This window comes from Taudactylus pleione, unplaced genomic scaffold (genome assembly GCF_031769625.1).
Source record: "Taudactylus pleione unplaced genomic scaffold, aTauple2 ptg000025l, whole genome shotgun sequence".
NCBI classification, from domain to species: Eukaryota; Metazoa; Chordata; class Amphibia; order Anura; family Myobatrachidae; genus Taudactylus; species Taudactylus pleione.
The window spans coordinates 10,410,880-10,430,426 of record NW_028284427.1 but is presented as its reverse complement, the minus strand read 5'-3'; the positions used below and the strand labels follow the sequence as shown (position 1 = coordinate 10,430,426).

Genomic DNA, 19,547 nt, shown 5'->3' with positions numbered 1-19,547 from the left:
GTCAGTGGCTCTCAAACTGGGTGTTGGTGTTCTCTGGAGTGCTGCAGGGAACTTGCAGGGGTGCCATGGGTTGGACATCCAGGACCAAATAAAATGATTTATGGTTATCATACTCTAGAGTTCAAGAAAGTTTGGGTACCACTGCCCTAAGTAAATAATAAACCTTATCCAAATTAACCAGATAGAAAAATAAACGTATTGATAACTGCAGCATTACTGATGTGCTGTGACAGTGGCTTTGCTGAAGCACAAATGTACATCAATAATTCTATAATTCTATGCATGTGTTATCCTGCTGCTAGGGCTTGACTGTGGGTGTGGTGCAAAATGTTGACATTCAGAATGTTAATACCAGTCTGTATGTCGACATGTCAAATGTCGACATTACCAGAATTTTCACATTTTGAATGCCATGCGGTTTTCCATTGAAAAGGTAAGTATAACCCTCACCTTAAACAATCGTCTGTTGACATTCACAATGTCAACATTATGTCATGTCGACAGTCTGTCATTGTTAACATTATGAATGTTTACAAGCTGAATGTGGACATACTGAATGTATACCCTAGAAGAAGTTAGTCATTAGTTTGTCCCAGGCTTACCTGTAGACAGTAGTTGGAGGAGAGCCAAAGGTGTCGTAGATTAATCGCACATGCCCTTGATACAGTTCCAGTGCTAAGGGATCATTATCTCCTTTGTAGAGCAAAATGCCATTGTCTTTATCTGTGGCAACCTGCAAAAGACAATCAGAGACATCAAAATCAATGTACTTTCAAACAGGCCTACTGTACTTGCACCACTTGAATGGCAGAAGCCCAAATATTTTTTACCAAATAATGTACTGTACAGCATACTTATACATTAAATTGATGTTAATTTGTCATTTTAAGACCACCCCACATGAAAAACAAAATAAATAAAAAATATATGTTTGTGTTTGTGTATGAGTGTGTGTCCGTGTGCGTGTGTGCGTGTGATGCCAAAAAATTGTTTGTTTATTCATATTCAGGAAAATAAAACTTGAAATATGTAAAACTGGGGTAAGAGCACATATTGAGATTGTTAAAATACTTCAGACACACAATAGGGTGATGAAGGATGAAGCGTGAAAAATGACAACTGCACATTGTAGCGTAAACAGAAAAAATATTCCAAAGTACATCCACATGTCTAGCACTGGTTCTCCAAACAAGTTCCAGGCCTGGAATGAGCCAGAACTGCAGACGCTGCACATATTCCTGTATTGGGTAGAAGTAACCCCTACTGCCTGTGTCTTATTGCGGCAGCCAAGCTGAAAGTGACAAGTCACAAAGGACAAATGAGCTGTTCCTGACAATGTGTTTTGGCTCCTACAGTAACTCTGATTTGGCTTCTCAGGGTAGTCACTCACACTGCTACATATAAAAGTTACATTCATTTTTCTTCTCATTCTTGCTTGTATAAGTGAAGCCTTACAGCTAAATTTAGACTAGAGGCAATATTTCAATTATGTCTCCATGTCGGGCTGCCCTAGAGAGGTCGGAGAAAACAGCAATGAAAGCAGAGGAACTCCAGCAGATAAGCAATGTGTAAATGAATGCAATAATGATCATTAATTTGCAGAAGTATTTTTTAGGGAAGTAGTGTGAGTGTGAGACTGAGTGTAATAAAGGCAGGGCCGGCTCAAGGCATGTACAACCAGTGCGGTCGAACAGGGAAGCCACCCCATAGAGGGTGCACCCCGCCCACCATCCCAATTTCAGCAGGACAGTCCTCGAAAAATGGGCACTGCCCTGCTGTTCCACCCGTGGGCTTAAGTGTCCCACCGGTGGTCAGGAGGTTGGGCACCTCCACCGCCACGTCATCCATTCAGTGCAGGGAGAGGGCTGGGGGCAGCCCAGCTACTGACGGAGTGCTGGACTCGCCCCCAGTCTGACGTTAAATGGGAGGCGTGCTATACGGTCGCGCCCCCAAATAGCGGCATTTAGGGGCGTGGCCTATGGTAATTAGGTCATGCCCCCTTTTCAGACGTGCACGGCCAAGCCGCACGCAGTGTTATGGGGCATTGGAGTCCCTGTCGGCTCAGGGGGCGGCTTCTGCTGGAGCCGGCCTTGAATAATGGATTAAACCAAGGGCCCGTGTGCAGCCTCCGTTTGGGCGCCCTCCTCTCTGGCAGCGGACTGAGCGCAGTAGATTCTAGTTTAATGCCAGAATCTACTGCACATGGGCCGGTCTTTCAGATATATCGGCCATCTGCTGTGCTACACAGCACATCGGATATGTCTGTGAACAACTTCGTTCCCAGGCATATCTGCTGTACACAGCCAGCGATGCACTATAGATATATCGCCCGTTCAAACGAACAGGCGATATATCTATCAATGTGTACCCAGCTCAAGTCCAGTCCTGAAACTACAGAGGGTGTAGGGTGTGTGGCCACTACAGGTTCTGAAGGTATGCAGGGCATGGAAATGCCGCCCCCTCTGAGCACCTTTCTACAAACACAAATCATTTGTCTGTGGACATTTTATGGTTATATATTTTTTATTATTAAATAACAGCAAATGACCAGATGATGTTTTAAATACTAGATTAAACAATGTATTGAAACTTAATTTCTATATGTTTAAACCAAGCAGCTGAATTTTGAGAGCTCTCTTATTTTGATATCTCCTGTCACAAGCATTAACTGCACTCTAAAAGGGTACTCACTGACTCCCATGAAATGGCTGGCTGTCAGTGAGTGTCCCTTCAGAGTGCATTTAATGCCTGTGACACTGAGCACAAGCAGCACTAGTCACCCCACCGTGGATGACGGAGTTCACTGTAATACCTTACATTTGATTTGATAAACCACCGTTAAGGGAGAAAAGGCTACCACTGCTGCTGATGCCGATACCCGCCGCTGCACTGCGGACCAGTGTAGCGCTGCTGTTGCCTCAGCCTCCGATGCCGCCAATCACACTGTGCTAATGTAAGCGTGTCCCGCAGTGGCTGGCCTTTAAATAACATGACGTCACACGTCGTGACGTTATGACGTCCCCCACGCAGACCTCGCTCCCTCCTGCATTCCAGACTCGCGCATGCAGTCCGAATATTCAGAGACCGGGAGTTGAAGTATACTTTGCGGGGCAGTGGGAAGCTAAATTAAAAATCGTGAGCCTCCCGATGACACTGGGAGCCTCCTGCTAAAATCAGGAGGGTCGGCAATCATGCCTGAGAGGCCCTGTGTGATTGCTAACCCTATTAAGTACATTGGCATCTCTCTGATGCCTATGCTGACATTCCTATTTCATTTAAACATTTGAGGATTCTCAAATTTATCAGCCAAAACGTTGTAAACTGTCAATCATAAATATTTATTAAGTGGATCATTATAACACTGCTGTGATCTATTAAATGCAATACTGCAAATGAAAAAGAAATGTGTGTGTATGGAAACAATAATTTAAAAAATATGAGGCTGCAGTCTGTGCATTTTTATGCTAGTGTACCCTATTGCTGCTTACAAAAAGTTCCTACTCCCAGGAAAAATCACCATCAGGGACCTCTGGTCTACGGGAGAGGGCGCTACCTCTACCCTTCCTTCCTGCCTAAAACTCTGAATCAGAACATTCAATGGCAAAAAAACCCCATACTACTATCATTCTAAGCGGAGCCGTAACTAGACTTTTTGGTGCCCTGTGCCAGAGAGAGCATTGGCGCCCCCCACCCATTTTTAAAAAGGAACATAGGATAGTGCACCTGAAAAAGGGCCATGGCCTCATGGAGAAGGGCCAGGGAAGAGATAGGGGAGACCAGGAGATGCTGGGGATAAAAGAGGAGGAAGCTACAAGTGAGAGTGATAATAAACAGGAAAATTGACAAGCCCAAACAGCGCCCCCTGACCTGCGGTGCCCTGTGCCATGGCACAGGTCGCACTACCCTAGTTACGGCCCTGATTCTAAGAGCCGTCCACACTGTGAATCCATTCAGGACATTAAGTATATTTACCACAAAACAGTATTATACGAACTGTGAGCACCAATAGATTATTGCTATGAATTTTAATATTTTCCATATACATTTACTACATAGATAAGAAGGGGTATTTTAACCATACTTTTATTTATTTATTTATGTAGCTTAGGATCTCATTCAGAGTTGCTGTGTATGTGTGTTCGACGTGCCACTTAGACACATTCGCAGCTTGCCGTTTATCGCTCAATCAGGCCCTTAGTACTTAAATCATAAGTTGATAGATAAAGTGATGTACCTATTTGTCTAGTATAGACACTTGGAAACTTTTGTTTAATTTCCTCATTTACATGTGTCTATCATACAGTATCGTCAAACCACTATATATGCTTACTTTACAAGTTACAGCTGGGTACACACTAACAGATATATTGGCCGATCAATTAGTCGGCCATTATATCTGTTGCATGTCGGCTAGCGCATACCAGCGATATGTCTGTGAACGACGTCGTTCATAGACATATTGCGTCGGCTGTGCTGCACAGTCGATGGACAGATATATCTGCAGACATATCTGTCCATCAGCAAGTGAGTACGGGCGGTCAGCCCCCGACCCGCCCCCCGGCCATCAGGACCCGCATCTGCCTGTAAGATGATAGTCGTTCAGTGTATATAAACGACCATCATCTACAGATATATCTTCGCAGTGTGTACCCACCATTACCTCTCTTGCTGGTAAATGTTTGTTTTGTTCTTTTTGTTTGATATTTTAACACAATACACTAATATATTAGATAGATTGACCTCCATGAGCTGTGCCTATATATTTCTCTTCTCAACATGATAATTTAAGGGTATGATTTTCAAATACATTGTTTTTATAGCAGTTTTAAAAAAGTGTTATATCGCTGGAAGAGAACATTTAGATTTAGATTTTTTGCTGCTGTAATGGCAGATACAGGTCAGAAGGTAAAGTTGTGGAAAAGTTAATGGATTTTACAAGAATGCTGACATATGAAGGGGATAATGAATCAGACTCTTAAAATGTTTTTAGCGAACAGGTAGATGAGCACTACAAAGGCAGGGGCACGCAAGGTTTGTAATGAATACTGAGAAACACTGATTAATGGGCACTTTGATTAGTGCAACATCTATAAAATTGTAACCTTTTCCAGGAAAGGTTTTACCACTGCAGATTCACTCACTATTTAGTTGCCTTTTCTGAAGTTGGAGATACTCGATGCCGTATTTGTTCTTCAATAAGAAAAAGCAGGGAGCATGATACTATCTTTCTTCAAGATAGCTAGAATATCACATTAGAGAGCTGAGATGCTAAGAAGCAACAGGGCTACATGACATGTTTCACAGCGTGGACAAAGCAAGCCTACAGATGAACACAATGGTAGTACCCCCAGGGGTATCCTCAGCTTTCTGCCATGACCTTGGTAAACTTTATTCATCTTCAAGCTTGGCGCACACGTTCCAGAATGTAAATTTCAGAGACAGCGAAGCCTCAATGGTCTGCTGTGCTAGAATGAAAACTTCTCAGTTATTTCTCATAAATCAAGTTTTAGGTAATAATCCACAAGAAGGGACACCTATCCAGTTGGAGTCTCAGACCATGTCTGTAATAGTCTCTATGGCATCTTTGAGAAGAGAATGGCCGGGTTTATCAAAACTACTGGATTTCCTTAAAGGGCTACACTGAGTTATGGAATTTCCACTGCGATCCAAGAGGTCTAAGCTCTACAACAGCACTTTAGGTATAGCAGCTTCGCTGAGGGTGAACTGACTGGCACTTTTACAATTTGTAAACAAATACATTTTTTTTATATTAGTTTAGTTGGTGATCACTACATGCTATGACTGCAGTTTTAAAGAAAATACCCACTGACAACCACCAAAGCTTCTACAGCAGAGCACACTTAAACCACGTGTGTGACATGCACAACAAACCAATCCTCTTGTGTATTGCAAATGGTGACTTTTATTGATATGAAGAGAAAATAGTGAGTGAAAGCCTAGTGCAAGAGGGCTGATAAGACTTTCCTTGGGCACAGGAAGAGCTGTGTGATTTTTCAAATCAGTTACTTGCTTTTGATTGTAACAGTATTGTGGTAAAATCAGTGACATGTAATTTAATTTAAAGCTTCAAGTGACTGCCTTTATAACGCAACATTTAGTCAATGTGTACAGTGTATACATCTTGTTTGCCACAATTGTAAGTCATTGCTTACTTGAAGAGATATGTTTGACTGAAGACGAATTTTGGACCCAGTAAGTTCAACATAGGAATCTTTGCCAACAAAATTGACAGTGATAAGTTTTTCACATCTTTGACCAGCAAACCCAGCTAGACAGCGGCAGATCGGCTCCTGTTGTACCACAATGCACTGCGCTCCATTCTGGCATTCATAGTTGTCACATGGGCTTGTCTGGAGCAAGACCATAGGAGGGGATATTTCGCAAAATAGGCCACTATTATTAAAATAAAAAAAGTTAATGTCTTAACAACTGCTGTGTGTAACAGTAAATATAATTTGGCAATTAAAAAAAAATATTAAGCAACTCATTCTTCAATTAAAAGCAGATTGTGTCATATGTAATAAAATATTCACAATAAATATTCAGAACACTCTTGCAGTGTAAATACAAATAGTTGATTCAATATGAAAATGTTTTGTAAATGCACTCGTTTTAAGTCTAACAAAACCAGCATGAAAGGCATAAATGTCACAATATAGGGCGATTAAATTCAGCGTGTTGTTGAATAACCTTGGGAAGGAGTTCCCGGAGCTATTCAATTGACCACACTGGTAGCTCTACTAAAGGATTTCTTCTCACTCTCCTGTGGGTGCGAACAGAAATCCCACTAAAGTGCCGTCCGCGAGGCTGTTTTCTGGCTCAGGGCAGCGTTATCAGCCTCGGGGCCAGCACTTTAGTTGGAGAATGTTTGTTAGCGCGACTAGTCAAGCTAACTGCCATTCTCCAACTTAAGTGGCTTTAGTTGGACTTAACAGCCCCTATTGATTGTGACTTGCAAGAAACTCTGGGCTCGATTCAGACCCGCTTGCTAGATGCGTTAGATATGCAAATTCGCGATCGCAAGGCAATAGCACGCCCACTATGTCTTAGCGTGCGATCGCTCTGTGTATGCAGACGCCCACCAACCTCTCGCAAGACGCCCACTTTCACACATCATGTCCAGGAATGTATGCAACCATCGGTACAATTGAGTACCATCGGACCCGTATGCAGCACTTGTGGCTGACCATACCCTACCACTGCGAGTGCTTCAGTGTAAAATTCTGCCAGGTGACGTGTACTATGACGCTGTGTCTTAATTATACACACCTCTGAAATGGCATTGAGACGCTCAGGCACGTCTGCGTTCGCACCACCACTCCCCGTTCTCATGGACCATCCCCTGTCACCACCCATAAACAGCTTGTCCTGTCACTCTAGTTAGCGACCTGTCTATGTGCAGCTAGCGAATGCTTCCCGATCGCATGGACTAGTTCGCGCACACGCACTGCGATGCTTATGCATGCGCAGATTGCAAACATCGGCTGGCTGCGTGCGAACGCAGCCTAGCGTGCGGGTCTGAATTGGGCCTTCTGTTCCATTTTTCTTAAAAGCTGGAACTGTACAATCTGATAAGGGACATCTAATGACACAACCTATGGATATATCCATTTCCATGTGGGTCTTAGCAACATAACCGCCTACTTTCTCCATCTGAACTAATAATATTCTTGTTTTTTTGTAATGAACTGCAGCAAAATAAGGAAAATGGTTAAACATTTTCTCAGTTTTATTCATTGTTGTGTACTCTTGTCACTTAGTTAATTTTCTTTGACTCAGTTTCATTAATCAGCTCAGACTCAGTAACTTCCTGTAGCATTGTAACAGAACTTCCTGTTTGACAGGAAGTCTGGTGTGTTTAATAAGTACTGTCTGAAAGTATAACTGAATGTTACACTTCGATCTTTTTTTTATGAAACAAATTTTGACTATATCATTTTCTTTACCTTTGTAGTGTAACAGAAGCTGTGTAAATAAATGCCAGTAGTTATAGAGTTAAATAATTGAGTATTTTCTCTTTGTTCCAACTTTAGTATATTCTCCTAGAGATTTCAAGCTTACTTCTCAAGCAAAGATCTCCCACAGAGAAAATCACAACAGGAAGTTACAAAATACATACAAAGAGCAGACGGATAAAATAGCAGGACTCAGTTGGTGCCCAACAGTCCAAAATCACAGTATGTAGTTCACAGTATGTGTTCCAAAATACACACTTATCAAGTACATTATTTACTGCATGCATTTTAGGTCATGCTACTTGGAATGGAAATTGGGTCCAAATCATAAACTTCATTTACAATATTACTGTATTTTATTCACTGATTTTTACAATTACAAACATCGTCCCAATTAACCAAAAGTCTATTTATACTTGTGATATAACTAATATTATATTTATTGACATTATTTAGTTTATTATTACCTGAAGCCTTGTGGGCACACACAGATATATCCACCAATATCATCCACACACTGAGCCCCGTGTTGGCATTTATTGCTGACACAGTCATCCTCATTGATCTCACAGTATTGCCCTATGAATCCAGGGGAACACTCGCACCTTGAATTGAAAAACAAAACAACCTAATGAAGTAGAAAAAAACTCACAACGGCCATTTTGTATCCAAGCCAAGTATGACACAAGAAATGTCAGAAGCAGCACACAAAATTATCATTAAACATAAGCAAAAAAACAAATTGAAAATGAAGTATAAAATGATGGATTTTATTATGATATTAGTAACATTTCAGTACATATCTAAAGTGCAACAAAAAAAATGTACTACATATTACGTGTTGGCAAAAAAAAAAATATATAAAAAAATTGGTGACTTTGCAAGTGACATATATATATATATATATATATACATACACACACACTGTATATATATATATATATATATATATATATATATATACTTCTCTATTTCAAGCATTCACAATAAGCAATGTTTTTCCAATCACCAAGAGGTCTATGCATTGTATTTTTATTTCTGCTTTTTGAAATGTTTAAAAGTCTAATAAAGCTGACCGAGAATTTCATCTTGGCTCTGAAAATGTATTCTTGGTTTTGCTTTATAAGTGACAGCTGATATCCCCAACATATTAAACGGTTATTAATCTATGACTGTTTGCTATAGTTAGGGCAACTAAGCATTTGGAAGTTAATCTATCCCAGTGTGTAATGGCAAGAGTATGACAGCCCACCTGTGTCTACGCACTGAATGAAATCCTGACTACAATTTTCTTTTTACATATTTTCCTCTCCCCTAATGGAGGCCAACAACGCACTGAAACAAACTGCACAGCGCACACAAACACAATGCCTGCATTCATCAACCCGTGTTCTTTTTTGCAAGTCACCAATTTTTACTCTTATATGTTTTCTGTCCCCTTCAGAAGAAGTACATCATGCTGAACTAATAACAATTCGGTGGCACATTCTGGCATGCAGCATTAGGCTGACTGGACAATTCTCTGCAGAGTGCTTGAGTTACAGGTAGCAAATAGTGGTAAATGAGGTGAAAGCTGATTAGGCTGTGGCAGCCAAAACTCGCAGATGTCCAGGAGCTCTGTACATTGCATATATGTAAAAATCCAGGGCTCATAGATTTTCTTCAGCTTCTGCTTTCAGCATTAAAATTATATTCAACATTGACTTCTAACTGTCTCTGGAAGATAGCATGTAATTAGCCATTTGCCAATGTGTTTTAAGATGTTTGCATAACAAATGTAATACCATAACAGTTTTATACGTACTGCAATGTAGACTGACAGTCAATTTGTTCATTAGATGGCGTAACTTGTTAATGGCCAGAGGTAATGCATGCCTTAACAACCCAAAGAGTTTTTGTATCTTTGTGCTATGTTAGTTTTGCTGAGAATAACCTTTCATTCCTGATTGTAACCATGGAGGAGGGGGGGAGGGCAAGGGGGCTGCACGGCCCCTTTGCACTGCACGGAGGAGGAGGTGTAATGTGCTGTCTTTAAGTTAAAAAACAGCACATTACACCTCCTCCTCCATGCAGTGCAGGGACTGTGTGGCCTATAGCTATAAAGCACAGCCCCTGACCGTCTGCGGACGCCGCTCCGTCCCGGCCCTGCCTCCTGCTGCTCCGCGCCCAGATTGTACCTAAGCAAATGTTATATAGTTTAGTTTCATAAGACATAGGGCTCTCCTCTACGAAAATTATATATACATTTATTTTTTTTATTTATTTTTAAGAGTTTTAAGTAGAGGAGATTGAGCATACCCATTACTTTACTTTGTATGGGGTCATATAAGAGGAGCTGCTCTTTATATATTCATTTCAAATTGTCTTCTAATGATAACATAATTGGCTCATTGAAGAATTGTTGTTTTATATATAACATACACACACACATATATATATACTGTATGTGTACATTGTATGTATATTTGATTTTTTTTGTTGTTGTTGACTAAGTAGAACTACTATACCAAGTCCAGTATTTCACAACCACAGCACATATGAGAACTGGCTAGCCGTCACTGAAATATTGGCCCTTTTGTGCTTAATTTAAATAAAGTATAATAAGGACCAGTACGGCCTCCCTAAAAAAATGTTTTATCCACCTCCCCTTCGTCACCATAAATGCTCCTTTCTTCTAGGCCACAGCAGAAAAACTTAGGTAACTGCTACACTATAGGACTCCACTGCTGGTCGAGCTCTGCAGTGGGAAATGACAGCCGCATATTCTTGTCCTGTCAAAAAAATGGGCCCCTGTTAATGTGGGACAACAGCGGTAACCAAGCAAGGCTTCTCGCTGAGGCCATGCACAGCAATGTGGTTGTATTCTATTAAACATTCTATAGAGAAGTTGGTAAGTTTTACTTTGAACAACAAGCCACGCTGGATCATACTGCAATGACAATTGCTGAATCATCTACTTACTTGAACCCGCTGACGATGGAGATACATTTGGAATCATGCTGACACAGGTTCGGCTCAGAAACACACTGGTCGATAACTTCATCACACAATTCGCCTACAGTCAAAATGAGCACATTGTTTTTAGATACAACATTTAAGTGCTGGATTCCATAACATATGAATGAAATTTAAAGTCGCAGCTATTCAATTATAAATACCCAACCATATTTTTACAGACTTTATTTATAAGGACTTTATTTATAAGGTGGTACAATCATCAACAAAGTACAGGAAAAGGAGTACTACAGACAAACATATAGGGCCTTATTTATCAATGAGTTTTATCATTCACGAGTGATAAAACTCATTGTGTATGATAATGGTGCTTCAGCCAATCAGCTCCCAACTCTCATTTTTCAAACAGATGACAGTTGGGAGCTGATTGGCTGGAGCACCTTTATCATACGCACAAGTTTTATCACACATTGTGAATTATAACATTTGTTGATAAATGAGGCCCATAATGAGATGAAAACAAACAGAAATAAGAACTGGCATGGTTTGAACAGCTTATTGGAAACTAAAAAATATCCGGTTGCCAACCAGTAATGAACCAAATTTGTAATGTTACCCAACCATATTTTATGTAGAAGACGACATGGAAATGTGCAGTAAAAGTACTCAGCAACTATGCATTATAGTGGTTTTCCTCTGAATATAACCCCTGTACTAAATCCGCTCCCATCGAAATAATATTACCTTGGTCATACCTCCCAAATTAGTCGGGACAATCCAGTATGAAGTCTCTGACCGGATAGTTGGGTGGCATGTTGCCTACACTGCTGTACTGCAGTGCTTTATGTTTGGACTATGACAGTGCCCAGGGCCGAATTAAGGGGGGGCAACAGGGGCGGTCGTCCTGATGCCCCCACACACAGAAGGACCCCAAACACAGGAACGGTCTGACCCTGCAATTGCCGAGAACAGGTGCCCGGTGGCACCTGTTCTCAGACTGGGCTGTCCAGCTGAATAGTCTGCATGTTCAGAGCATACAGCGCAGAGCGGATCCAGAGTCCCCTCACCAGCATCACGTGACACATCACGTCCGTGATGCTCAAGAGGGGACTCGAGAGTCGGGAGCCGCTCTGCTCTGTATGCTCTGTACATGCAGAATATGCAGCAGCGGCTGACAGTGAATGACAGCGGCTGGCGGCGAGTGCACGGCGCCGGACAGACGGGATGGGTAGTGTTCCCTGCCACATTACTCCAAGTGGTGATAGCTATATAAGGTAGGCATCTCCCAGGTGTCCAGCAACTAGCTGTGTGTGCCGGACTTTTCAATGATTCATTTCACCACTGGTGAAATGCATGTGACTTTTCTTTGTGACTCGCATCTAATAACCTTCGACTCACATCTACTACTTATCATAACAGCTGACCTGATTATCCAGCCACCCATATGTAGTAGCCACCTATGTAGTTTCCTCCTGGGCTTACTCCCATATCATTAGAAGCAACAGCAGTTTTTGCAAAGCAGACGATGGCATGCCTCACTCAAACAGTAGGCTAGGTGTAATGTCGGAGTTATGTTCTGTGAAACATTCTGACTTTACACTGTGGGGCAAGGTAAGGGGCATAGTGACAGAGGGGTGTCAATATTATTGGTGGGGGCCCCCACAACTTAGTTGCCCCTGGGCCCCCACAATCCTTAATCCGGCCCTGACAGTGCCGTTAGAAAACAGAACTGCCAGATACTCCTACATGGGGCATACTTTCTAATAAACAGTTGAAAATATTACAAAAGTTGAAAACATAACTCTAATAATAATTACACATCTACATTAATGGGGTATTCAGACAGTGATGTCACTGATAATGTATCTTATTGTGATCAATAAATATAATGCTTTCTAATATAAAATAAATACTATTCTCAAGAGAAAAATTGAAATTATCTCTGAAACATATATTTATATATATATATATATATATATATATATATATATGGGGATCAATCCTTGTGAGATCACTAGGGCACAGAGGGTAAATAAAATAAGACAATATCTTAGTGAAAACAGTACCAACTAGGTAATAGATCCATGAATATCAAAATATAGATAAATAAATCTCAAGGAAGCCCACACTCTTGCCTTTGCTTTATTCTGAATCAGATAAGCCTACGTGTTTATCTATTCAGTCATATTTATATTTATATGAATTTTTCGCCTTATGTGTAATTTATGTTATGTGCTTGAGCACTATTTGGGTGTCTATATTTTAAACTTTAATCTTCCTAGTGTGTTTATAATTAAGTTATTACTGTGTAAACAACATGATGTTTTTGCAGTCTTTGTTCTGTATCAATTTCACTGTTTGCACGTTAATCCTTTATAGCAGATCACCACTACTTTAATTTTATTGGGGGAAATTCAATTCAATGCGACAATGAATAGTCGCAGGAGGGAGCTCCCGAAGCTATTCAATTCACCGCGCTGTTTGGGCAGGCTTAATGATTTCTTCTCACACCCTCCTGGGGTTGCGAGGAGAAATCCGTCAATAGTGCCAGACGCGCACCCAGGTTGAGTCACGAGAACCGGCAATTTCCGACCAGGTAAACAGCGTGGTGTATTGAATAGCTCCAGGTGCTCCCTACCGCGGCTATTCATCACTGCATTGAATTGAATTCCCCACATTGATTGAGCTGACACCCATATAAAATTGGAAAGTTTGTTGAGAGCTATCACAGACTTTTCACAAAGGTTTTGATTATTAAGTGTCGGTCAATTACAGGGTACACTCTGTAGTTGGCGCTGTTGCCAATCACGCTTCCTATACATCTCAAGTTCAGTACAAGTATAGAATATATAGTGTCTTGTGTGACTCAAAAAAAGGGTTTTTACTACAGACGTCCTAAATGAAATCATATATAATCAAACAGTAGATAAATCCCAGTAGGGTGAACCAGCCAGTGAATGAAGACTCCCAGTGAATGAACATTTTCAGGTTTAAAAAGGTAATCTTAAATTTTAGGGCATACAATCTTAGATTAGATCTATTGACTATGTTTTGATGTAAGTCATATTTTTCATTTCATTTCTACACCTCTCTTTTGTAATTCTAACTATTCCTTCAATCTTTAAACCAAAAATGTATTTGAAATATATGCATAGTAATAATGATGGCACCTGTCTCAAAATAGGTATTGTGTTGTATCTTCTTCATACACCATCCTCTCAAATATGAGAATTCCCTTATACATTCATTCACTGGACAATTCACCCTATTTCGGCAGATGTAGTGTATGATACACAAGTCCTTGTATTGATTTTATATCATAGGCTCAAGACTGAATGGTGTTCCTGTTTGTCTAAGACAGGGATGGGGAACCTCAGGCCCAGGGGCCGTACAAGGCCCCCAGAATCATTTGGTCAGACCCTCTGAGATTTAATCTGCTAGCCTCATCTGGCTAGCAGGGTGCCTAGAATGGCACCCTGCAGCCAGAATCTATGCAGCAATGCCGCCTGGAGCATCCTTAGGAAGCTTGAGACGGTCACACAGATGACCTTACAGCTACCTGGAGCATCGCTGTAATCACCGGCGATTGTGGCATCGCCCCCATGTGACATCACAAGGAGGGGTCGTGGCCTGCACCTGCCTCCGAATAATATTTTATAAATCAAAATGGCCCTCAGCAGCAAAAAGGTTCCCCACCCCGGGTCTAAGGGGTTCAAAACATATATAGTACATATAATGCAACAAAATCTCCCCTCAATCCAAACAATGCAATTGATTAGATAAACTGTTGTAAATGCCAGGTAAGTATGTTTCCATGTGAAAGAATCAGTACAGCATCAAGATGTCCTATAAATTACTGCTGTCTGCCGTCATGCATAGATAGGACGGCAGATGAGAGAGTCCATAGGCGGAATAGCGATAAAAGGTAAATAGCAGGTGATGGTATTTAACAAAGATGTGGAAGTTACATGGCCCCTGATATCATATAAATTGAAGGGGCACAAATGCTTCCAGGATGAGTGTGCCAGTCACCTGAAAAGAGGAGTACGCGCCTGTAATATGTGATGGATGCCTGGACTCATCCACCTGTGCCAGCTGTGGCATTCCTGTGTAAGAAACTCGGAAGAGAGGACGTGCATTTCGCCGCATGGGCTTGTAGATCTACATAGAACATTATTGGTTGGTCTATAGATTATATTTTCCTATGATTATCTGTTGTGTGCAGGATCATTCCTTCTTCTCAGTTCTACTGCAGTGCTCACCAACTGCCACTCTCTCATGTCTTGTGACCAGGGGCCAGAAAGTACAAAGGCTACGGCTGGCCAAACAGTCCATACTGCCCTGTGACATAATGATTACCATATATATCAGCATCAGCTTCACCATGATTGTGGTTGGGCCAGCCTTCCAAAAGCTTGAAACAGAAAATGCCGTAAAGCTATAGTATAACAATCTTGCTAAGAAAACATAAGTAGCAACAATGTAACACTATGTCCATGGAGACCTTACTGCAGAGCATCTAGGCAAATAAATTGCACTGTACAGACTAAGCAGATTTTCATGCTCTACAATTCCCATCATAGTTTCTCTTGGTGTGGTATATGAGTTAGACAGTCATAATGTCGCATTCGGCATGTGTCGATGGTCTGAATGTCGACATTGTCAATGTTAACAGGGTCTAAAAGTCAACATTTGACACGTCAACTATCAATGTCGACATTATGTATGTGAATGGTGAGAATCTGAACCGTACTATCTAACACTAACTACAGCCTAACCTTAACTGCAGCCTAACCCTAACCATAGCCTAACCCTAACTGCAGCCTACCACTAAGCGCAGCCTAACCCTATCCATAACCGCAGCCTAACCCTATCCCTAACCGCAGCCTAACCTTAACCCTGCTATGTTCAGCTGTATGATAGCATACCTATTGCTTACTATGGTTACAGGTATAATGTTTCTGTAGCAGAACAGGATAGGATACCAGTGGGCCCTCTCTGGACCAGTATAAAAGCTAATAAAGGCATTATAGGTGATGTCTTTATCACGTTGGTAGACACACTGTAGGCAGTAGAGCAGAATACTACGGTACAGAATTGAACAGCTGACGATCACTATTACTGTGTGTATCACAGCACTGATTCGTACCTGTGTAGTTAGGTGGGCAGAGGCACACATAATTGTTGATTCCATCTATACATGTAGCATTGTTCTCACAGTCATTATCTTCACAGTCATCTGGATTTATCTCACACTTTTCCCCTTCAAATCCCAGTGGGCATGAGCAGCTAAATAAAGAATAAAAAGAAACAAATCAGCGCGTTATTTGGGTTCCACTCACTTTTGTCAAATGATACAAAATCCTGACCAGCCCTGATAAGGTGGGATCGGTCTGTGAAAGCTGCTGCAAGTGAATACTCAGCGATTCGTTAATTCTTTTTTCAACAATGATAAAAAAAAATGTAAGATGAATGCTCCAATCATTGTGAAACATTTAATGAGTAGTATTTACTATTTATAAGATGTTCTAGATCAGCTCTCTCTCTCTATTATGCTGACTAAATCAGTAGCTGGTCAGCGTTTTTTTGTTAATTATGAAATTAATATTCACTTAAAACTTTATGTCCAGTTACATTTATCTTCACCTTGTAATTGTTTTCTTTACAGCTACTTAAGGATATCCCCGTGATCTGCTTCATTCATTCTGTTGATGTTTTTATTGATTAAAATTGTACTTCACTGTATACCTCCTCTCTCTCTTTGTTTTTGGATACTGCAAATGTGTCCTATGAGGGAGGAACCTCCGGATATTGGATTATATACCTCACATGTATTGTAATGTATAACTTAGCGCAAGTAGATGAAATTGCCTGAACGTTTACTTACACCAATATTTCTTTGGGAGGATTGGGAGCACCTGCTATAGCTGATTTCTACACTTGCTGTTGTTCTTTGCGCTTGGTTTATCTCTATTCACTCTTTTTTATGATTTACTGTAAGTAATTTACTAACTAGCCCTAAGTGTAGTAATGCTATCTTTCTAACAGTTACATTGGTTATATAATTAAGCATACACAACTTGTCACTGGCCTTGAGCATTGCCTCAGTCAGGTCGCCAATTCCTAAATGCAGGTACAGGGAAAGCGCAGGACACAGCGATAATAGTAAATATCACAATTGAAACATATTTCTACGATGCTGGAATATATCTTCTATATACAGCTAATAAGCCTTTAATGGAAGTTGACTATACCATATTTATATGCATCTTCATTTTCTACAAATGCTAATTACATAATGAACAGACATATCGTAGTAAGATTTTAGTTTCCCCTGAATATCTGCCTTTATTAAACTGAGCTAACCCCCTGCTTCTTAATAATAAAAACAGTTGCAGAATACTGGCTTGGATTTAGGATGCAAAATCTCAGATACGGGTAGTACCTATCCTTGTTTTACTGAGCAACAACACAGCCCTCCAATTGGTTTTGAAACTTGATAAGTCGCGCTTCAGTACAATGTTCCTTTAATTCCAGCAGTTATGAAGGTGTGAGCCGTACAGTGAAGTGTGATTTATTGTCTTCCATTAGGGCTCTTGCTGCTATCAGGTTTTGCTAAATGATTTCATTTACTTCTGGTAAACAGAGGAGTCTGCTTAGATCTCTCTGTGCCCAGATTTCTCTGGTGTCCATGAATGATTAACAGCCACAAGCCTTAATTCAATTCCACCACGCATGCTAAACAAACTTTTAAATGTTTCACAAGGTTTTGTCAGGCTTTAATCACAGTGATTTCTTGCAGACATATTTATGTTGATTTCCTTGGACTGAAGAAATCTGACACTTCTCATCACACTATTTATTTACAGATTAGATTGTCCTGAATCAGCACATATTCATTATATGGAAACAAATATTTTCTTCTCCTCTGAACACAGTATATAAACAATATATTAAATCCTTGCTATTCATTTAATTTGCATCAAATTCTACACATGCGTGGAAATATTTGGACATGAATGCATATACATTTGCAATCTATTGTTTTATTGGACAACAGGAATGTTTGTTTGTTTGTTTGTTTATTAATGGTACTTTATTTGCATCTTTTCATGTAATGTTACTAATCTCAGTTATCACTATCTGCCGTATTTGCAGATGTGTCCTCTCGGCCATCCTTGCCGATCCCGCTACAAACATGTGCACGCATCGCGCCATGTGATTACCCGCAGCAGCGTATGCTACGGTACACTATGGCGTGCACTGTGATCGCACCACCCAATTCTAAGGAGTCGCGGGTCCGAACGCAGTGCGCGTATATGCTCACGGACGCATGCCTCGCGCCTTGCGTGGTGCGATTTGCCGCGTACGCAGCAAAGATGCAAGAGGACATAACTGTATTTGCTGAAGCTGTGACCCAAGATTCCCTGGATCAGCCAGTTCTGAAGACTTCTGTTTAGTTTTTACTAAAGAACAAGTTCCAAATGTGAAATTTTCTGATCTTCCCAAATACTAAAATAATCGCAAATCTAATTCTGAGATCCTTAAATCTTACAAATATTGTGGCCAACATTAAAAGATAGGGGAGCCATGTATGACATTACATAGCTCAATAAGGCAATTGTGTCTACAAACATGGGGGCTTAAGTAATAGGGTGCGAGCTTGTGCCGCTGTGCGAATACATGTGAGTGTTCCTGTATTTTTAAAGCTGCAATCATTTTTAAGGCAAAACCAGCTTGGTTTTCCCTTTGAAATGATTGCCACTTTAAAAATATGGGATCACTCGCATGTATTTCTACAGCGGCACAAACTTGCACCCTATTACATAAACCGCCATGGACTCCTTCTGTATTCACCAGGCCTGGAGAATTCAGATTTAAAATACAAGGGAAATTCACTATTAATGCTCCTACAATATTATATTCACTCTATGGTGGGATAATTACTGATAATTTTCAAAATGAGGTACTTGAGTGACCAGAGACAGCCAATGCGATATGTCGGTGAATGACGACGTTCACAGACATATTGCGGGTACACACTGACTGACAGGCAGCAGATATATTGGCCGATCAATTGATCGGCCAATATATCTGTCAGTGTGTACCCAGCTTTAGAGCACACTTAGGTGAGATTTATCAAGCCTTCTAAAGAAAACAACCATTTAGATTCTAGCTATCATTGTATAAAATGGATTATATAGATGATAGCTATAATCTGATTGTCCCCTTCAGGAAGTTTGATCTGTAGTGGTTGTCGAACTTCAACTCTACATAAACTTTTTTTGTAGTAACCTGCCAAAGAGTCAGAGAGGAGAGAATACATTATACTATTAAGCTTTGCTCTAAACTGTTATTACTCACAGATACGCTCAGCAATACACAGTACACTTTAGTTTCAACTGGTTGAGCAAATACATAGATTTGAAAGGTCTTGAAATAACAACCCAGGGCTTCAGAGACTCTGCCCATCATTATGAAGGACAGCTGGCTCATATCCAGGACTACCAGAGGCCATTACAAATGACACTACCTAAGTGGCAATGCTGAGGTTACTGTGTCTCTGATAACTAATGAGTAGTTAATGAGGCAGCTTTCAGATTATAGCTAACATGG

At 40.6% G+C, this 19,547-nt stretch overlaps 1 protein-coding gene across 2 annotated transcripts in view; it reads right to left on the bottom strand.

Annotated features, from left to right (window-relative positions):
• The window catches only part of SLIT3 (slit guidance ligand 3), a 747,204-nt gene that overhangs the window by 29,368 nt on the left and 698,289 nt on the right, over positions 1-19,547 (bottom strand). For both annotated transcript variants that reach the window (XM_088451316.1, XM_088451322.1), the window contains 5 exons: positions 16,081-16,220; positions 10,938-11,031; positions 8,444-8,581; positions 6,174-6,414; positions 603-733 (listed from right to left, as the gene is read on the bottom strand). In XM_088451316.1, the coding sequence (XP_088307442.1) occupies positions 603-733; positions 6,174-6,414; positions 8,444-8,581; positions 10,938-11,031; positions 16,081-16,220 (744 nt within the window). The remainder of the gene's footprint in view (positions 1-602; positions 734-6,173; positions 6,415-8,443; positions 8,582-10,937; positions 11,032-16,080; positions 16,221-19,547) is intronic.